Source organism: Drosophila rhopaloa, unplaced genomic scaffold (assembly GCF_018152115.1).
Source record: "Drosophila rhopaloa isolate 14029-0021.01 unplaced genomic scaffold, ASM1815211v1 contig_199, whole genome shotgun sequence".
Taxonomy (NCBI): Eukaryota; Metazoa; Arthropoda; class Insecta; order Diptera; family Drosophilidae; genus Drosophila; species Drosophila rhopaloa.
In genome coordinates, this window is record NW_025335082.1 from 195,784 (window position 1) to 218,739 (window position 22,956).

The 22,956-nt window shown below is 38.6% G+C and overlaps 1 protein-coding gene across 4 annotated transcripts in view; it reads left to right on the forward strand.

The window, feature by feature from the left end:
• LOC108038868 (mitogen-activated protein kinase ERK-A) overlaps positions 1–22,956 on the forward strand; it is a 163,106-nt gene that overhangs the window by 114,331 nt on the left and 25,819 nt on the right. For all 4 annotated transcript variants that reach the window (XM_044459378.1, XM_044459376.1, XM_044459379.1 and 1 more), the window contains 2 exons: positions 9,431–9,715; positions 9,767–9,955. In XM_044459378.1, the coding sequence (XP_044315313.1) occupies positions 9,431–9,715; positions 9,767–9,955 (474 nt within the window). The remainder of the gene's footprint in view (positions 1–9,430; positions 9,716–9,766; positions 9,956–22,956) is intronic.

Genomic DNA, 22,956 nt, shown 5'->3' on the forward strand with positions numbered 1-22,956 from the left:
AGTAATTACAGAGGCATATCTAAATTATCCGCCATCCCAAAGCTTTTCGAAAACGTTATTACACCCCACATGCAACATCTTTGTAGATCAATTTTATCTTTATGTCAACGTGGATTTATAATGCGAAGATCTACGACGACAAACCTCTTGGACTAAGGTCTTTTGTAATAAATGGCTTCAGAAAGAACATGCAGACTGACGTAGTTTACACTGATTTCAGTAAATCACTCGCTTCTTGTATTAAAGCTAGATTTATTAGAGTTTCCATGTGATCTTCTGACATGGATCTTAAGTTATCTCAGTGGTTGGACTCAACGAGTCCTCTTTATAAACTTAATCTTCCAACCTATTAAACCGTAGAACGATGCTTTGGCACAACTTATTCACGGGGATGTGGAGAGTCCGAAATTACTGGGTAAGTACACAATTTTTAGGCTTGATCGTCAGTCCAGACGGGGAGGTGGAGTCCTGATTGCTGTCGACTCCACCTTTTCGTCTGAATTACTAACTTTCGAAGAATTTTATGACATCGAATTCCTAGGTATAAAATTATAGTTTCCCGGTAGTTTTGTATATATTTACTTGTTCATATATCCCACCATCATCTGAGTTTCCAATTGTCCTTTCCGTTATCCAGTCCATTTCTAATAAGCTGTCAACGACGAAAACTCGTACAGACCTACAATCGGATCTAAACGCTAAGCGGGTAAACCAACAATATCTGGGTGGTTGTGTGTTGACTAGAATAATGTAGGTTGATGACCTTGACGCCCTTCTGGACCCAAAAGTTAAGTTTTCTGACCATTGTTCTTTCAAGGTGAATTAATGGGGGTCAAAGGAATTTAAAAAAAAAAAAAAATTTTTTTACAAAAAAAAAAACCTGGATCAAAAAAAAAAAAAAAAAATAATATAAAAAAAAATTTTTTTAAAAATAATTTTTTTTAAAAAAAAAAAAAAAAATAAAAAAAAAAAAAAAAAAAAAAAAAAAAAAAAAAAAAAAAAATAATTAACTTTCAAAACTGGTGCCGGAATAATTTACTAAGTTTAAACAGCTCTAAAACCAAGCTGATGACTTTTTATGATGTCAATCGGAAATGACTAAAATAAAATAAGTCTTATAAACGATCTGCCCTTATTTTGGACTCAAAACTAAAAATTAATAATTCGTGATGTTCTACAACAAACGTGCCGCTCATTGGACACCTATTTTTGATGCAGCTAGCAGAAAAAGAGGTTTCACAAAATGTTGAACTAAATTGTGTTCGCTGATGTCGAAAACGCGATCGTACAGGACGTAGTAAACATTGTCGGAAACAAAGCTCAGTGTAAATCCTATGTATGCAATGGACGAAAGGAAAGATATTTCAGACACTCCTCTCTAATCAGGATATGCCCAAAGTACCGTAAGACCATGAACAAAATATAGAATGGTTTAGTTTCTGCACCTAACTTGAACCACTAATGGACTATTGGACAAGCATTAAAGCAAGCTTTAAAAAGGGAAATCTAACGTTAAATTGCATATAGATACAAATATATATATAATTACACGTTTGCACAAAGGGCCTTTTAAAAAAATATTCTATTTACTCTGTTTGGGGGAAGACAACAAAAATGTCATCCTTATGTTATGTAATAATAACTCTTTTTAATTTTATCAGTTTATGTACGTGTTGTGTTTATTCTGCCAGTCGAATCTGCACTGCTGCAGCCGAAAGCCTGGCTTCATATTTTAATTCGGGTTTTACAAAATGTAGTCTCTGAATAGGTAGCGCGACAGCTTAGCGAGATAAGGCAAATATAAAGAGGAGAGCGCTACAGGTTCAGCCATACACCTATGCGCACTAGACTAGGCGCTGGTGGGCTGCTCCGAACATACTCTTTACAAACATCTGTATTTTAATGAAACACACCGACCTATTGTTATGAGGTCTTAAACTGAACTTAACATACTGATCTAACTTTTCTGACGATCAATTTAACATTAACATGGAGCGGAAAAGAGGAAAGGGACTTATTTGTATGAATAATATGGCCTTTTAAATTTTTAAGAAGCAGAAAAAGGCTGTTTTATTTTGTTTTAGAAGAGGCATCACAAAATGCTGATTTTCGATTTGTACATTTTATTTTCATTATTGGCAATCGCAAGTATGTCATAATTATTATTATACTCCCTGTCATGGTATTGTCGTACTTTGATAGAAGTTAAAACCGTAACTTTTGATATTAAACAAAAACATCTCATAGCCAAAAATGATAAAACACACACTAAACAATTACACTTTTTTAAATTTTATTCAGCACAATTCATGAAAAGACGTTCGATTTGTGTCAGTCCTTGGAGTCTTACTTTTTTTTTGCAGCTGATTATCTTTGTCGGAGCATCTTGTCCATTAAATGTTTAGCAGGATTGTTACCTATTAATATGTATAAGCTATTGTATTCCTTAGTTGTTGTGCTCTGATCGCTCTCAAACTCAATCAGAGAGTTGGGGGATGGTACGAGTTCTGAGCGGAGAGCGAGATCAGTTGATAGCCAGCAGTGATTGATAAATAAAAGCTTTAACTATTAAACTATATATTCAACATTGACAAATTATATCTTTGGGGATATCATACCCCTACAAATGGTATTCCGAAGTTGGTTGAGATATATTCATTCAACCCAAATTACAAAAGGTTTTAAGGCTTTAAGCCTGTAAGGATGATAATCACGGCCAGGATACATACAAAGTCGTACCAGGGCCGGTCCCGTGGTTCCGGGTGCCGACCGTTCCGCAGCCCTACCGATCCGTTTGACCAAACGAAGATGCTTTTGGGGGCTCAGGTTCGACGGCCACGTCATCCGTGAGCTGCCGGCCTGGCTTCGTGGGAATCCCGAGGTGGATAGCGGTCCCGTCAGACGGAAGCCGTATCCAAATCGGAAAGAGACGGGGGTGGCCTCCGTTGCCGCAGCGTTCGCGACCCCGAGAACCCGGGTGTCGCTCGCGCCTTGGCCTCCGAGCCAGGTGAGGATCTCGAGGAGCAGGGGAAGTGGTCTCCACAGCCGCGGCGTTCCTGACCCCGAGAACCCGCTACCGCCTTTGCTGCCGAGCCAGGTGAATAATTTGGGGAGGGGAAGTAGTCTCCACGGCCGTAACGTTCGTGGCCCCGAGAACCCGGGTGCCGATCCCGCCTTGGCTGCCGAGCCAAGTGAGGAACGTGAGGAGGAAGAGGGAGGAAACCTTGCCAGAAAAGCGCCGAAATAAAAATGTTTCGTAGTTTATTTCCCCTTTCTTACTCGGTCCTAACATAAATGGTTAATTAATCTAACTCCTATCTGTCTCGCCGCCACGAAAGTTGTTCCCTGTAGGGCTCGACCCGAGGCCTGTCTCACCGGTTCCTCCTGCTCCTTCATCGTCATGAAGGCCCGCCTTCATTATTTTCTTCAGCTCCAAAATATACGTCCGGTTGCCACTTAGGCCAAAAACCAACTGCCCGATCGGCGAGAAGAGGGGGTTTGGTAGTCGTCCTCAGCCGCCGATACCTTTGCTCGTTGGCGTTCCTTCGGCCGGCACGAGATCTTCTGTCGGCGTCTGGATTCGGCCAGTTGTCTGCACGTTCGGCGCTGTTGCAAAGGGCGCTCTTGGGGTGTTGATCGCCGATGCTGTTCGGCTCGTATGCTTCTGAGGGCTGTTAATTCACTCCCTCACAAGCCCTTGATCAAAAGTGCCATAAGGGAGATTCGGTCGACATCTGCATCACCAGACTTTAACAAGAAAGGAAAGCCAACTTCGGGCGGAGCCGAAGTTGAAATACCCTCGCAGAATCTTCTGTAAATTATATTCTCCAAAATTATTCATATGATGTATTCTTAACACTCATAAAAAGTCCCAACTTCCTAACTTAACAAACACCAAAGTTATGGCATTTCCAATCGTTCAGTTATATGGCAGCTATAGGATATAGTCGGTCGATCCTTCTGAAATTTGGTATGTCGGATTGATTGGCCAAACATAAAACCCATAGAAAATCCCAGCTTCCTAACTTTACAAACACCAAAGTTATGGCATTTCCGATCAATCAGTTATATGGCAGCTATAGGATATAGTTGGCCGATCCCGGCCGTTCCGACATATATACTGCGTGCAAAGGAAAGAAGGGTGTGTGCAAAGTTTCAATTCGATATCTTTAAAACTGAAAGACTAGTTTGCGTAGAAACAGACAGACGGACAGACGAACATGGCTATATGAACTCAGGAGGTGATCCTGATCAAGAATATATATACTTTATAGGGTCGGAGATGTCTCCTTCACTGCGTTGCACACTTTTGACCAAAATTATAATACTCTCTGCAAGGGAATTTTCTATGGGTTTTATATTTGGCCAATCAATCCGACCTACCAAATTTCATAAGGATCGGCCGACTATATCTTATAGCTGCCATATAACTGATTGATCGGAAATGCCTTAACTTTGGTGTTTGTAAAGTTGGGAAGTTGGGATTTTCTATCGGTTTTATATTTGGCCAATCAATTCGACCTACCAAATTTCATAAGGATCGGCCGACTATATCCTATAGCTGCCATATAACTGATTGATCGGAAATGCCATAACTTTGGTGTTTGTTAAGTTAGGAAGTTGGGATTTTCTATGGGTTTTATTTTTGGCCAATCAATCCGACCTACCAAAGTTCATAAGGATCGGCCGACTTTATCTTATAGCTGCCATATAACTGAACGATTGGAAATGCTATAACTTTGGTGTTTTTATAGTTACTAAGTTGGGATTTTTTATGAGTATTAAGAATGCATCATATGAATAATTTTGGAGAATATAATTTACAGACTATTCTGCAAGGGTATATCAACTTCGGCTCCGCCCGAAGTTAGCTTTCCTTTCTTGTTTTACCTCAAGTTCTGTTAAACCGATTTTGAAAGCATACTTTTCTAGTAGTAGATTATTTTTCAACCTTCTTATTCGGCACGCTACATGCCTTTGTAGTTTGAACATTTTGTTCAAATATTTGTAGGCTAATGAAGATAATTTAAAAAAAAAAGTATTTATTTAGTCATATACTTAATCCTTTTTCGTCTCAAATTTTGAAACAGAAATTTGTTGCATCGTTACGATAGAAGAATACATTGAAAAATTGTGACACATACATTTTCGTTTCATTATCATTATACCCTTGCAGAGGGTATTATAATTTCAGTCAAAAGTTTGCAACGCAGTGAAGGAGACATTTCCGGCCCTATAAAGTGTATATATTCTTGATCAGCATCACCAGGAGAGCCGATCTAGCCATGTCCGTCTGTCCGTCCGTCCGTATAGTACTGTATTCGTGAAAAGTATAACAGCTAGAAACTAGGTTTCCCCCATAAGTTTTTATAAGGCTCACTGCTGGTCGATATAGCCTTGTCCTCCAAAAGTCTGTCTTTCGTTTGTCCGTCCGTATGAACGCTGAGATCTTGGAAACTATAAAAGCTAGAAGATTAGCATTTTGCATGCAGATTCTAGGAGTTCGGCAAGTTTGTTTCAAAAAGTGCCACGCCCCTTTAACGCCCACAATCGCTTATATACGATTTTAAAATTTAAATATTTGAAAGTTGGTTTTATTGTGTTTATCAATACCTATCGAAATGTAGAAAAATTTTTCAAATCGGACCATTCGTTAAAAAGTTGTGATCAAACTTTCTATCTCCATCTCCCTCGCACTCCCTTTACCTGAGTAACGGGTATCTGATAGTCGGGGCACCCGACTATAGCGTTCTCTCTTGTTTTTATTTAATTTTCGTTCTTATTATAATTTTAACACCACTAACAAAAGACATTCCGTGTTGGCACAAGATGGGAACTCTATAGAAAGGGGGCTATGCTATCGTCGAAAAACGGTCAAAAGTACTACAATATTGTCAAAAAAAGCTAAAAAAATCGGTCTTACTGAACAGCAAATTACAACAATAGCTGCGATACAACTAAACTTTATACCGTAGATAAGAAACTGGCCCTGTAAGATCTGGTAGCGAATAAATCCGGGTCTGTTTCAAAATGTTTCAAAAAATATTGACATCAGCAAATTTTAAAAGGTGAAAATAAATGTGTCTATCGACCTGATCCTCCGTCTGGTATACTAAAGCGCTCCTTCCGACAAAGAGCAAAAGGACAGAAGTCAGCCTTTTTCCCCTCTTCACTCGCTACTATTTGCAGCGGAAGTTATAAAACAACAGAAACGTAAATTTGTATTAATTCAGTGCTATCTTATTCGCCGAAAATTATGCATCACCAACTGGTTGGGATGGTTATATTATGTAATGTAAAAGAAGAAAAATAAACACAATATTATTAAATTTTTTTTTCTTTTTTAATTTATACTTGGCAGGTATAATCGACCAAAATATAAGTAACAAGAAAAAACGCTATAGTCGAGTGCCTCGACTATTAGATACCCGTTACTCTGCTAAACAACTGTTTACAATGTAAATACATACATATGTATATGCTTACATACATACACACATACGCCATTGTTTGACTCAGACCTCCAAATTGGCTGACTTGATTTGATTTGCATAGTTCTTGGGATATAATTCGGTATTGACAAATGAAAACCATCCCAATTTCCTTTAATAGAAATCCTTATCGAGAATTAACGTTGACTCTGTTGAGCACCTTGGCCAGCTGTTCCAAAGTCATCCGTTAGATGGCGCCATGAAAGGCGGAAATGTAGGCGCTAGCCAGGCTTAAGCGCTTAATGGGTTTTTGGGCGGTAGAGTGGGCGTGGCAAACTTTTATTAGGCCAATCGATAGGTATTGACGAAACAAATACATATCAATTAAAATTTTCATAAAAGCACCAAAACTGTGGCCACAGCTTGTGGCTTGTGGGCGTCAGAAGGGGCGTGGCACCATTTTGAAACAAACTTGCGCTGCGTAGGAACTCCTAAAATCTACATGCCAAATGCCAATCTTCTAGCTTTTATAGTTTCCGAGATCTCAGCGTTCATACGGACAGACAGACAGACGGACATGGCTAGATCGACTCGGCTAGTGATCCTGAACAGGAATATATATACTTTATAGGGTCGGAAACGCTTTCTTTTACCTGTTACATACTTTTGCACGAATACAATATACCCTTTCACTCTACGAGTAACGGGTATAAAAATCATTTAAAACAAGAAAGGAAAGCTAACTTCGGGCGGAGCCGAAGTTGAAATACCCTTGCAGAACATTCTGTAAATTATATTCTCCAAAATTATTCATATGATGCATTCTTAACACTCATAAAAATCCCAACTTCCTAACTTTAAAAACACCAAAGTTATGTCATTTCCAATCGTTCAGTTATATGGCAGCTATAGAATATAGTCGGCCGATCCTTACGAAATTTGGTAGGTCAGATTGATTGGCCAAAAATAAAACCCATAGAAAATCCCAACTTCCTAACCTTACAAACACCAGAGTTGTGGAATTTCCGATCAATCAGTTATATGGCAGCTTTAGGATATAGTCGGCCGATCCCGGCCGTTCCGACTTATATACTGCGTGCAAAGGAAAGAAGGGCGTGTGCAAAGTTTGAATTCGATATCTTTAAAACTGGGAATCTAGTTCGCGTAGAAACAGACAGACGGACAGACGGACATGCTTATATCAACTCAGGAGGTGATCCTGATCAAGAATATATATACTTTATGGATTCGGAGATGTCTCCTTCACTGCGTTGCACCAAAATTATAAAGCCCTCTGCAAGGGTATAAAAAGAAAGTTTTAAACATTTTAACCGATTGTTGAAATATATAGGATTTACTTGTTAATTTTGGAACGAAGTTTCTTATGGCGCGGTATGAGTTTGACGGAGGATAGCTAGCCGACAAAAACCGTCACGTAACGTTAAACGAGGACGCAGTCACATGTGCAATTTACTTCAACAAATTGGTAAGCCAAAGTTGATATACCCTTGCAGAATACTCTGTAAATTATATTCTCCAAAATTATTCATATGATGCATTCTTAATACTCATAAAAAATCCCAACTTCCTAACTTTAAAAACACCAAAGTTATTGCATTTCCAATCGTTCAGTTATATGGCAGCTATAAGATAAAGTCGGCCGATCCTTATGAACTTTGGTAGGTCGGATTGATTGGCCAAAAATAAAACCCATAGAAAATCCCAACTTCCTAACATTACAAACACCATAATTATGGAATTTCCGAACAATCAGTTATGGGGGGCTATAGGATATAGTCGGCCGATCCTTATGAAATTTGGTAGGTCGGATTGATTGGCCAAATATAAAACCCATAGAAAATTCCAACTTCCTAACTTTACAAACACCAAAGTTATGGCATTTCCGATCAATCAGTTATATGGCAGCTATAAGATATAGTCGGCCGATCCTTATGAAATTTGGTAGGTCGGATTGATTGGCCAAATATAAAACCCATAGAAAATTCCAACTTCCTAACTTTACAAACACCAAAGTTATGGCATTTCCGATCAATCAGTTATATGGCAGCTATAAGATATAGTCGGCCGATCCTTATGAAATTTGGTAGGTCGGATTGATTGGCCAAATATAAAACCCATAGAAAATTCCAACTTCCTTACTTTACAAACACCAAAGTTATGGCATTTCCGATCAATCAGTTATATGGCAGCTATAGGATATAGTCGGCCGATCCCGGCCGTTCTGACATATATACTGCGTGCAAAGGAAAGAAGGGTGTGTGCAAAGTTTGAACTCGATAGCTTTAAAACTGAGAGACTAGTTTGCGTAGAAACAGACAGACGGACAGACGGACATGCTTATATCAACTCAGGAGGTGATCCTGATCAAGAATATATATATAATTTATAGGGTCGGAGATGTCTCCTTCACTGCGTTGCACACTTTTGACCAAAATTAGAATACCCTCTGCAAGGGTATAATTAAGAAGCTTTGCACACATCCTTCTTTCCTTTGCACGCAGTATATAAATCGGAACGGCCGGGATCGGCCGACTATATCCTATAGCTGCCATATAACTAATTGATCGGAAATGCCATAACTTTGGTGTTAGATATTTATATTTGGCCAATCAATCCGACCTACCAAATTTCATAAGGATCGGCCGACTATATCTTTTAGCTGCCATATAACTAAACGATTTGAAATGCCATAACTTTGGTGTTTTTAAAGTTAGGAAGTTGGGATTTTTTATGAGTGTTAAGAACGCGTCATATGAATAATTTTGGGGAATATAATTTAAAGAATATTCTGAAAGGGTATTTTAACTTCGGCTCCGCCCGAAGTTAGCTTTCCTTTCTTGTTTTGGTTTGTATTTAGACTAGTTCAGACTAGTAATTCCAATGGGATTTAAACAAATTGTAAATTACCAATCCCCAAAAATGTAGCATCACAGAGAAATTTATAAAAAAAATAAAACATTATGCATATTTTTTTTTAGATTTGTGACTTTGGGTTGGCTCGAATTGCAGATCCCGAACATGACCATACTGGATTTCTGACAGAATATGTTGCTACTCGGTGGTATAGGGCACCCGAAATTATGCTGAACTCAAAGGGATACACAAAATCTATTGATATCTGGTCTGTTGGCTGCATTTTGGCTGAAATGCTAAGTAATCGACCAATATTTCCTGGAAAACATTATTTGGATCAACTTAACCATATTCTCGGCGTATTGGGATCACCATCTCGTGAAGACTTAGAGTGTATTATAAACGAAAAGGTAAGTAACTATATTTTTATTTATATTTGTTAATGATTCGTTGGGTTTTAGGCACGGAACTATTTGGAGTCTTTACCCTTCAAGCCCAATGTACCCTGGTCGAGGCTTTTTCCGAATGCCGATCCGTTGGCCTTAGATCTTCTTGGAAAAATGTTAACCTTTAATCCGCATAAACGGATTCCTGTGGAGGAAGCTCTTGCACATCCCTATTTGGAGCAGTATTATGATCCTGGAGATGAGGTATCGCGCATAAATTACTATTGAGTTTAAGGGGACCCCCCATTCTCGATTTCAAATTTTGACAATTTTCAATGGGCTGGTAAATGTACATATGTATATTATTTTTTGGGCTTGTAACTTTGCATCCATTTAGTTAAAGTCTTAAAAACTAAGAAAAAAATTTAACATAATTTTTTTTTCTTTTTTTTTGTTATTGAACAAAAGCCCTTCTTATCGTCAGCGTATGGGATTTAAGCTCACTGGAACATCTGAAACCAAACACTCCAACGAAATTAGGAAGAGTATATGTATGGCTATAGCATGAACTAAGATTGTTAAATTCGGACAAAAATTAACAAAATGGAGGACCTTTGAACATTTTTTTTTGAAAATCGCCTTTTCAGCCACAAATCAAGGTAGAAAGTAAAGAAGATCTTTACCGATTTGATTTATCCTAGTTCATGCTATAGCTACATATATATGCAACGAAAAACGTATATAAATTTGAAACCGATTGTAAAAATACTGTTTCGAGAAAAACGCGTTTAATGTTTTGAGAAGCTCTCGCCGTCGCCTGACGCTTCCACCATAAATCGACTATATCTTCAAAGTTTCTGAAATGTTCACTTTAAATTTTGAAGGAACATTCTTGAATAGTTATAGGTTCGAATTAAATAAAAAAAAATTGATTTTTTGAAACCGAGAAAGGGGGGGTCCATTTAAAAAAACTTTGCTTGCATTATTGTCCATGCAGATCAAATTAAGTTGATTCGTTGTTTTGTTTAAGCTTTTAATTTGCTATACACATATTTATTGAACAATCGTGTAATAATCTTGCTGTGGCTGGGGTATTTAGTTAGTTTAACCAGAATCATCTGTAATTTGTAGAAATGAGAGGACTGGGAGTAACCGGCTGACCTTTACGGGTCCTTACACCCTCCTTTTATTTAGAGTTTGCGTAGCGAGAAGGCCAAGAGGCGTAGCGATCTAATCGTGGGGACTCCGGATTTAAATTCGGTGGAGGGACGCGGACAGATGAGTTCAGTTCCACGGAGGTACCCGTTTCTGGTGTCTTAGTGGTTATCAATGGGCTTGTGTCCTGATTCACAAGTACTTCGGTTACGTATTTACAAATACAATTTTTAAAGTTCTACAATTATCTGTTTTAATAGTTGGGAGGCTAATAATATAAATGAGGTCGTTGCCAATTGTGGCTAATTTAACTTAAGCAAATTCCAATAATTCCTCTATGTTAAAAATTAAGTCGTTTTCTTTTTTAAAGATATCTTCCACCACTGTGGTTTCTGTGCTTGTGAATACAAAAGAGTTTATTGTGTTAGATTTGGCCCATGTAATTGCGTATATTATGTTGGTTATTTCTTCTTTTATTAATTGAATTTTATACTTTCAAATATTTGCTTTCTGATTTACGATTTGTTTCAAGATCTGGGTAAATTTTAATATTGCATTAGTTGCATTAGTAAGTTGGTTAAGTTTTTGATTAATTAATCTATTAATTACTACTTGTTTATTGTTGTTTTCTAATTGCTCATTTATCTTATTTTCTAAGATTTCGTAGTCGTGGTGGTCTGGTAATCCCGCCAGCCATTTCCATGCAGTACCTATTGCTTCTATTGCCTTTTTTGTCTTTTTTGTGTTTGAAGAATGCGTAAATCAGTATCTGTTTTATTTTATTATTTTTATACCCTTGCAGAGGGTATTATAATTTTGGTCAAAAGTGTGCAACGCAGTGAAGGAGGCATCTCCGACTTTATAAAGTATATATATTCTTGATCAGGATCACCTCCTGAGTTAATATAGCCATGTCCGTCTGTCCGTCTGTCTGTCCGTCTGTCTGTCTGTTTCTACGCAAACTAGTCTCTCAGTTTTAAAGCTATCGAATTGAAACTTTGCACACACCCTTCTTTCCTTTGCACGCAGTATATAAGTCGGAACGGCCGGGATCGGCCGACTATATCCTATAGCTGCCATATAACTGATTGATCGGAAATGCCATAACTTTGGTGTTTGTAAAGTTAGAAAGTTGTGATTTTCTACAGGTTTTATATTTGGCCAATCAATCCGACCTACCAAATTTCATAAGGATCGGCCGACTATATCCTATAGCTGCCATATAACTGAACGATTGGAAATGCCATAACTTTGGTGTTTTTAAAGTTAGGAAGTTTGGATTTTTTATGAGTATTAAGAATGCATCATAGGAATAATTTTGGAGAATTTAATTATAGAGTATTCTGCAAGGGTATATCAACTTCGGCTCCGCCCGAAGTTAGCTTTCCTTTCTTGTTATGTATGATTTTTCCGGTTTGTGTTTTAATAGTGGTCATTTTATTTTCTGCTACTTTCGCAGCTTTGTATCTAGTGTAAGTTTAGTTCCTAATCTTCTGTCTATTTTTACGTGGACTACATCGCCATGTTTAAAAAGTTTTGGTTGTATTTTGCCTTGATTGTTGTATTCGAGGTCGGCCGTTTGTTTCTTCTGGATTTTCTGTTTAATTTCTTTTCGTTTTTTTTCTATGTCTTCTGCTGAACTGGAGATTGTGCTTCAAAAAAATATGTTTATGGGGCTTTCTTTTGTTACACAATGGATCGATTTATTATATTCCTGAACTGCTTTAAAAATTAGGTCCTCCAATGTCATGCTCCCGTTGTCTTTTTTGAGGCACCGCATGATTTCTGATAGGGTTTTTTTTTACTAAAGCTTGGTTTTGTTTATTGGATCTTCTATTTATGAGTCTAACAATAAGGTTGCAAATCTTAAAATAATACATTATCTAACAGTTTATTTTTAACTGAATAGAGACTACATGGTCCTAATAATTAGCGCTAGATTGGAAGGTCGTTGCGGCGAAGACGAAAACTGCTGGAAAATCGCGTGAGGGCTCTCGCGAGATGATTTGAATGTACTGATAGCCTGTTGTAGTACTTTGTTGTGATTTGTGTTATCTCTTCTCTGACGAGTGATATGTGAATGTACCTGTGAATGTTTACATTCCGAACGTACCACGGTGCCCCGGTGATGGTTCTGAGAATTATTGATTGAGTTTTTTGCATTATATCCACACTGCTGTTACTAGCATTCCCCCACAACTGAGAGCCGTACATCCAGATTGGTTTCAAAACGGTGTTGTATAGAAGTACCTTATAGTCCAGGCTAAGGGGCGAGCGGCTATTGATAAGCCAGTGGAGGCTGTTGGCTTTGAGCTTTAAATGTGTTCTTTTGGCTTCAATGTGGCTGCGCCAAGTAAGACGTCTATCGAGGTGTACGCCAAGATATTTTACTTCATTTGCTATCGAAACCACTGTGATGTTTAGAGTAAGTGGAGGGCAGTCTTGCCTGTTAAGTGTGAACGTTACGTGTTTGCATTTTTGTTCGTTAACTTTGATTCGGCAGTCGGATAGCCATTTCTCCACTGCCACCAGGTGTTTAGCAAGTTGCGCCGTTGCTTGCTTGTGGCATCATCTAGCAGCCTTAGGATCGTCTGTGTCAACAAGACGTGATGTGGTGTAGTTTGTTGCATGCTCGTTGGTATGTATTTCGGCAGTATAGATAAGGTAGAAGTGTTGGTCCAAGAACGCTGCCTTGAGGAACGCCGGCTACTGATGATGTAATCATCGGACATGGTAGACTTTACATCATACTAAGAATTTCCTGTTGTAAAGGTATGACTTCAGAAGTTTGTGAGTGTTGGTTGGGAGCATTTCTGTTATTTTGTGCATTAAACCTTCTAACCATACTCTGTCGAAAGCTTATGATACGTCCAGAAATATCGCAGTGCAGTACTCCCTTTGTTCGAATGTATTTCGGATTTCTGAAGTTATGCGGTTGACTTGCTCGATGGTTCCATGTTTTTCTCGAAAGCCGAATTGATGAGTCGGGATTTTGTTGTGTGTTCTGAGTTATGGGGTAATATGTGCAAAAAGCATTTTTTGAAGAGTTTTGATAGACACGTTAACTAATTGGTCTATATGATAAAGCAATTGTGCGGCCTTTGCCAGGTTTTGGTATCATTATGATGATCGACTTTTACCATCTCTCTGGGAAGTGTCCATGTCTCGTTATTGCATTGAAGAGTTGGCAAATAGGTCGAACTGCACAGAAAGGAAGTTCAATAATCATTACACCCGTTACTCGTAGAGTAAAAGGGTATATTGTATTCGTGCAAAAGTATGTAACAAATAGAAGGAAGCGTTTCCGACCCTATAAAGTATATATATTCTTGTTCAGGATCACTAGCCGAGTCGATCTAGCCATGTCCGTCTGTCCGTCTGTCTGTCCGTATGAACGCTGAGATCTCGGAAACTATAAATGCTAGAAGATTGGCATTTTGCATGTAGATTTTAGGAGTTCCTATACAGCGCAAGTTTGTTTCAAAATGGTGCCACGCCCCCTCTGACGCCCACAAGCCACAAGCTGTGGCCACAGTTTTGATGCTATTATGAAAATTTTAATTGATATATATTTGTTTCGTCAATACTTATCGATTTGCCTAATAAAAGTTGGCCACGCCCACTCTAACGCTCAAAAACCTATTAAACGCTTAAGCCTGGCTAGCGCCTACATTTCGGCCTTTCATGGTCTTTGGAACAGCTGGCCAAGGTACTCAACAGAGTCAACGTTAATTCTCGATAAGGATTTCTATTAAAGGAAATCGCGATGGTTTTCATTTGTCAATACCGAACTATATTCCAAGAACTATGCAAATCAAACCAAGTTAGCCAAATTGGAGGTCTGAGTCAAACAATGGCGTATGTGTGTATGTATGTAAGCATATACATATGTATGTATTTACATTGTACATAGTTCCAATTGCCCGGCAAAGATAACTCCTTTCAAAGAAAGCTATTCGCTATACCCGTTACTCGTGTTGTGCAAACATTTAGACTTTAATATACATAATACTTTTTAAGAATGTATGTGTTTAGCCAATATAAGTATGTATGTTTAATATTTCTAGTCAATTTATTGCTGATGCTCGTGCTGTAAAGCAGCCAGATCTAAGAGATCGCCGAATTCAAATTGATAATTTGAACTTTTTTAGCTGAGTAACGGGTATCTAATAGTCGAGGCACTCTCTTGTTTTTGGTGATATTAGGTCACATCCTGGAGATTTTTTTGGGTTGAGTTGTTCGTTTATGATTTTGAGTAACTCATGTGGCCTAAATACAATTGGTTCATACGTAGATGTGTCGATATCTGATGTTGCTGGCAATGAGATCCCGTTTGATGCTGTATTGTGCTGAAATACATTTTGAAGACTTTTTGCAAATCTGTCGGCTCTTTCTCCGTCGCTGCAATGCAGAGTCGATTGGTGCGCAGAGTGATGAGTGTGCTCTCCAAAGTGGGAACTTGGAGCTCATTGGGGATAACTGCTCTATGTAATGTTTTTGGGACCTTTCTTCTTCATGACGTAATGCAGCTGAGAGCCTCCGTGTAGCGTCTTTTAACCTTTATTTTGCAGATGGTGATCTGTTGGATTGCCAGTCTCGCCGTGAGCGTCGCTTCCCTAGAACAAGCTGTTCTATTTCAACGTTCGTGTATCTATGATTGTACGATGTTTTTTGCGTTTGTGGAGTTGACATGCGAGCTGCTGCGACCAAGACGGATTCAAGAGTGTTTGTGGATAAGTTGATATCAGCTTCGTCATTCAAACGTGGATTCAACTCAATATGCGAACTTACATATTTTTTTATACTTAAGCCAATTGGTTTTATTCGTTGTTAGTCTGAATGGTTTATCTACCGCAACTGGATGTAGATTTAGTTGAAGGAGTACAGGCGAGTGATCAGACGATGGATCTGATAAGGAGTTGGCGCTTATCAGGTTGCGTGGAATGTTTTTTGTGACTGCAAAATCTATCAAGTCTGGCAGTTTTCTGGGATCTGTTGGCCAATATGTAGTTGTCCCAGGTGACACACAGTCTAGCTTGTTGCTTGCTTTTATTATTGCATTGTACAACTGCGTTCCCTTTGGAGTCACAAGTCGAGATCTCCAGTGCGTATGCTTGGCATTAAAGTCTCCTGCTACTATAAATTGTTCGCTCAGAGAGTTGAAATAGTCCATGAATTGTGATTCGGATATTGTAAACCGAGGAGGACAGTATATGGCGGCAAGCTTTAAAGATCGGTAATCCATTTGTACATCTATAGATGTAGCTTTCATGTAGTTAAAGACGCAGCTATTGTGGAAGCAGTGCTTAATGCGATTTCTAAGAATCCCAGTGCATCCGTGTGCTTTCCCGTCTGGGTGATTCGTGTTGTAGAAGAAGTAGTCTTGAATTTGGAGATTGTATTTATTTGTAAGATGAGTTTCTGCGAGTAGCATTACATCAATATGGTTATTATTAAGGAATTGAGTTAACTCGAGTTTGCGCTGTGAGACGCCGTTGGCGTTCTACAGTGATATACGGAGTGGAGCCATTGATTACTTAGTCTGTTTTTGAGCAACAAGCAGCTCAATCAAAACGTTCTGGTTTCGCATAAGATCTTGCATAGTTGTCTAAATGAATGACATGAAATCCATCATACTTTGTTGAAGATTACATATCATTGTTTCAATTTTTTTCGTAGACTGTACTCCTGGTTGATGAGGGGAAACTGATGATCGTGGCTTGGTGGGAGCGATACTTTTCAGACCCATTTTTAGAGCAGTTGCAAAGCTTTCGGGTTTGTCGGTGAACTCATTATTAGCTGAAGATTTAATGGCTGTAGGGGGGGAAGACATCACGCGTAGATTTCATAGGTGTTATATGTTAGCGAGCAGTGGTCACTCTTTGGTGTGTACGACTTTTCAGTTCCTTGTAGACTGGGCAGCCCCTGTAGTTAGCCGTATGGTTACCCACACAGTTTTCACACTTTTTGCTGCTGGGATCCTCTTTATTTTTTGGGCAATTGTGGGAGTCATGAAGGTCTCCACAAGCAACGCATACTGGACGAAGCGTGCAATAAGACCTTGTGTGGCCATTTTCCTAATAATTATTACACTGCACTGGCCCATTTCTTTTATGCGGCTCTTCTACAGTTATTCTGCGGTGTAGTAGAAACTGGAAAGTAAAAATTGGATGCACTTCATTTTTTTTCAGAGGCTTCGGTTCAAGTTCTACCTTGAAAAGAGGTTGAGGCTTTATTTCTCTATTCAAAATGTTAATAACATTTTTTGCATTAAAAGCTTTCTTCTTCAGTGCACCTGTAACTTTAGCTGTTGTTGCTTCCGGTTCAATACCTTTACGTACTACTTGCTGGCCTTTACTGATTTTTAATTGGTACGTGTAGAAGCTTTTATTGTTGTCGTTCAAATACTTTGACAAAATTCTGTAGTTTACTTCCGTATTAGTCTGAACTTTTGTTTCGTGAATACTTCCCTTTGTTAATGGAATTATGTGGAAATTGTCTGGTCCGATTAGATTCAGTATCGAGTTTACGAGAACATTAGAACTTTTCTATCGAATGTAAATCGGCGGCGGCTTAGGCTTTTTATTGTCCCCTACGATGTATTCAGGAGGTATATCATCGGGCTTATCTGCCAAAATAGCAAATCTGTTTGCTTCTATGGGCTTCTCTATTGTAGATTGTTTTGAGGTGCCGCGAGCTATTTTAGCAGAATTACCAAGTCTAGAGTTCTGCGGGCTGAGCTTACGTTTTATTTGTATGTACCGATCCATACCAGTCTGTACGGCCGAACATTGTTTTGAAGAGAGCGCGCTGGTGTAAGGTGCTGCATTATTTGCTTGCACAGCAGATTTCGTTGTTACAGTAGATGGTATTGCGCGAGCAGTCGATACTATTGTAGTTGTTGCCGTTGCAGTTGCTAGTGACGTCACTGTACTGGTGACCGTGGCTAAGCAGGTTGGCATGTGGGAAGGGTATGGGGTTTTATCCAACAAGAGCGCTGGAGAGCAGGAGCACGCCATGACTTGCGATGTTGGATTGGGTTCATTACTCGGGCTTGGGGTTATTGTTCGCGGTTGGTTAGTTTTTGTTGGGTTTGCGGTCGCGTTGTCTTGCATTGACACGTTTGAATGGTATGCGTTGTTACGTTGCAGAGATAGCCGACGCTCGTCTTGCTGACGTTGGAGCACCGTATGAGTGTCGAATTCACTCATAGCTTAATTTTTTAGATTTTCTTCTTGTTTATTTACACAAAAAGTACGAAGTTCATCGCACTAAGCGTCTTTTCGTTTTTGTTTAGAGCTTGCACTGCTTTAATTTAAATTTTCGTTGACGATAAGAAGACAGGAAAAATACGTCTGCACTCGCCGACGTTCGCGAGCGAAAAACAAATGATAGGGTTGAAGGAAATCTCTCTATTTGTCCGTTACTTGTCGATGCATACGGAGCAGTCGTGTGCACTGATATTTTGAGTTCATCTTCTAACATGAACTTGATTGCTGCTGAGCCTAATGAGCGTTCGTTGACCATTATTATCCATTTCGGCCTACCGAAAGCAATTAACATTACTCTTTCTATCGTATTTTGATTCTTTACAAGTTTGACAGGCTTGAACTTTATTGCTTGTGAAAAAAAAATGATTTTTTATTTTATTTTTTTTTGCGCCTCTATGGGCTCTTTTATGTTCGAGGGTAATTATTTCGTTTTGTTGAGATTCTGAAGTTACGTCGTCTTCGGATGTAATGATTCCGTTTATAAGCTTAGGGTCAAGTCTGGTAGTTAGAATTGCTATAAGATTTTCTTCCGTGTAAGAATTTTGTTTAATTATATGTCTGTGGTTTGTTGGAAATGGTATTTCAAAACTATAGGAATCTGTGTCAGCTGTCAGTAAGATTATCTGGGTTTTAAATACATGGATTTGAGCTTCTACCCAAAATATGAGGTTTTGTGATGAGCTCTCGTCGCTATGGAATGATCCTGAGGAGCTGATTGAATTTATTTGTGGTTATACTTGCCAATGAGATCTATTTAAAAAACTCAACGGTTGGTGATCCGTGTATATTACCACCTTCGAATACCCGTAAAGACAATGTATTAAGCTTTGGATAGCCTAAACTATAGCAAGCATCTCTCTTTCGTTGGTTTTATAGTTTGCTTTGGTTTTTGACAGGGTGCGTGAAATGAACGTTATTGGCCTATGATTTTGATCCAATACTATCGGTAGACAGCTGGAATTCTTTTCCGAAATCTCTGGAGACAAGCATTTCTCGAATGCTGTAATCGCATTTTAGGTCAGGTTAATAGCAGTTTTGCTTGACTTGGTCTTAGATATACGGCCTTCTTCGCCTCTTAGGAGAATGGTTAAAGGCTTTGCTATTTTTGCATAGTCTTTTTGAACCGCCTATAATAACCTGTCATGCCCTGAAAAGAACAAAGATCTTATAATTTTTTCGGTACCGGAAATTTTGTAATCGCTTTTATTTTATCTATATTTGTTTTAACTCCATTTTCTGATATTGTATACCCCAAGAAATCTACTACGTTTTTGAAAAAATGGCATTTCTCTATTTGGACTCTCATGTTTGCGTTTTTTACCGTGTTCTACTTCATTTTTGCTAAAGATTATGATGTCGTCTACGTATACATAGCAAATTTTGTCATTTTTTTCCTTCTCAGTATGTCATCTAAAACTCTTTGAATAATGGATGGGGAATTTTTAAGACCGAACGGAAGTCTCGCAAATTCATATTTTCCTCCGTTTACAGCGAATGCTGTTTTTTCTACGTGTCTTTTAATGGTATTTGGTAAAAACCACTCTTGAGGTTCAATACCGAAAAATACTTGTTGTCTTACTAATCTGAACTTTTTTTCTTCGGACTGACCGGACTTTTTCGGAACTACCCAGACTGGTGCATTATATGGCGATCTTGAAAGTCTTATAATGCCCTTTTAGCATCTCGTTTATTTGTTTTTCTACTTCCTGTTTTAAAGATATTGGGTATGGGTAATGTTTTCCGTAAACTGGGGAATCGGACGAAGTTCTGATCTCGCCAACTACTTTAATTGTGTATGTTAACTTCATATCAGGATCTGAAAAGAGGGTTTTGTGACTTTGTACGAGGAGATTTATAATTGATTTTTGAGACTCAGTCATATGGGTGACTTGCGGTCCAATTGTATTTACTGCTTGTGTTGCTAATTGGTGAGTTTTAATTTTGCGTTTATTTCCAAGAATTAATGTATCGTTCTTCACATCTATAATGGCTCCTAGGTTTTTTATTGTGTCATTGCCCAGTATACCGTGGAAGGTTTTTAGTGTTTCTAGTAAAAAAAATTTCATGGGTGTGTCTGAAATTTTAGGGAGCTTAAGTATTGCGTGTTGTGTTATTTTAGTTGTACCTCTAACTGAGCTAACGGAAAAGTTTTTCTCATTTTGTTTTGGTTTTGGTACTTATTGGTTTTGGATATAATTTTGATTTGAGCCCGTATCTATTAAAAAATTTAGGATTTTTCCGTTCCCCGTGGTTACTTTAAAGTAAGGTGATGAGGAACGATTTATTCTAAAAAATAAAGCTCTGACATATCTATGTATTCCTGCTGCTCAGTATCGTTTTGACATACATATTCTTCCTGAAGCTCGTTTACATTATTTTCTTCTACCAACTGATAATATTCATGCTCTGAGTTTGGTGTAGCTTCTTCTGAATTTTGTTGTGCGGTGCTTTCTGTCTCTGGCTGAATATGGAATTGCAGTGGCATTTTGTTAACGTTGTTGTTAACGTTGGAAGCACTGTGAGGTCATTGCCCTGCATAATCATTATTTTGCCGGCCTGTTAATATAATTTATATGACGCGAGCGAACTGACTGATCGACCTCCATAGGTACCGGTTTCGGTTGGGGTCGTGGGGGAGGTTTTGGGGTACTGTAGGATGCTTCTGCACTGGCTTGATTTGTATAGGGCTGTTTATAAGATTTAAATTGGTTGGTCTGGGTAATTGGGATTGTTCAAGTTACAGGTACCCACTGCATTTGGTTTGGGTTATGATAGAGTTGTGGATGAAAGTTTTGTTTGGCGGCTACCATCCTATATGCATTCCCTAAATATGGAGTTTTTGGTGTCTGACTATTCCTAGCGTTCTGATTCTCAAGTAGACTGCACAGATGTAGGGCGTGTCCCAAGTCATGTGGCTCTTTAATGGCCAGTAGTTGTGCTAAGTTTCCTTTGAGGCCTCTGACAAAGGTGTCCAAGGCTTTTTCTCTCAACATGGCTGTCAGAGATTGCACAGTTTCTTGTGAGGCATCTATGTTGCCAATTTGTTTTAGTAATCGACTATACTATCACTACCTTGATTAAGGGCATAAAGCACGTTTCTCAGCAAAATGCGATGTTAGGCATTTTGAAATAGCTGTCCAATCTAAGGGGCTATTATAGGATTCTAGTACTGCGTCTGCTTGTCCGGTGATTTTGTTTTGGATTGCTAAAAGAATTCCATAATATTTTGGTGAGCCGATTCTCATTTCGAAAATGTTTAACACTCTTTCTTCACTTTTCTTCCATGAAGAATATTCACTTCTGTTTCCCGAAAAATCTCTAAGTGTCCTCACGATGTCTGGTAATTTATCTAAGTCACTAAGATTATGCGCTAATTCTCTTTTAATTGTTTGGTCTGTATACTTGAAAAAATCTTTATTGGGATTAAGTATTTCTTTTACCAGGCTCCTCAGATTTGCCTCTAGGACAGTTTTAATTTTTTCTCTCGATGTCTCTCTCGGTCATGATTCGCGTGGTTGATTGTGCGTTATTAACTGACGAAGGACTGCAAGATTCGCGAGTCTGTCTGCTAAATCTTGTTCAGTCATTTGGGATATATGAGCAATGGAAGGTTGAGCTTAACTTTTCATTTTGATTACTCAGAATTCGGAAGGTTATTAATTAAAGAAATATAGTGTGGGTCTTTGATTATGGTGAAAATTATGCACTTGTTGTGTGTGGAATTTTTTTTAAAGCCTAATTTCTTAATTCCCTTTTCGGTAATATTTGTAATATTTTTTAATTTAAATTTGTTTCATTTGACTGGTTGCTTAAAACTATTCTTATAGTAATAACATATCTCGGCGTGATCTCGTGACGACAGGATCGACAGATTCCGGTTTACCCCACGTTGCAGCAATTTCACCTGAGTGCGGGTTTACTAGGGGGCCTCCTCTGTACCTTATTAACGTTCCCTCCGAACGAATACTAAAGGGATCACGGCGAAAAGTTTGGCCTGATTAGTCCACTAAGCACAAGTCCTGTTTTTCCAGGAGTAACAATATTGTGGCGTTTTTTAAACGGTACATTCGCACTTCCGGGTCTCGGATTTTTCTTTTCACTTCTCACGGATTAGGCGGAGGTTCAAACGAAACGTCGGAATTTTTTACATTCCCGAACCTTACGAGACGCGGAACTTGTTATCCTTTCGCGGCTTTTAATCGGGTCACTGTTCTGGCGCCAGTTAAAAGATTGATTATTATTTTGATATAAAAACTGATTTTAATTAAGCTAAACAATTATTCATTATGACTACGCGTCGCTCCATCGCTGCCACCGTCTCTGCCGCTGCTGCCGTTTCTGCTAACGTTCTTTATTATTATTGTTGTTGTTGACCAAATTTATTTGTCACTGGCCAAAGCATTCAAGTTATTGTTTTTGTTGTATGCACTTGGCCGAGTTCGATCAACTTTGGAAATTGGCTATTCTGCATTCCCACGATCGCTGACCGAAAGGTGCAAGCTCAGCGTACGTGGCTTAGTTCGTGTGAATTTTATTGAGGGCATTTGTTGTGCAATCAATGCCTACTCTTACTTATGTCTGGGTTTATATAATTTTGGGTGTTAACTTATACTACCTACAATAGAAAGACAATTTTTGGGAAAGTTTCAAGCAGATAGTCTTAAAACTGAGGGACTAGTTTGCGTAGAAACGGTCGGACAGACGGACATGGCTAGATCGACTCTACTGGTGATGCTGATCAAGAATATATATACCTTATAGAGTCGGAAATGTCTCCTTCACTGCGTTGCAAACTTTTGACGGAAATTATAATACCCTCTGCAAGGGTTGCCAACTCGT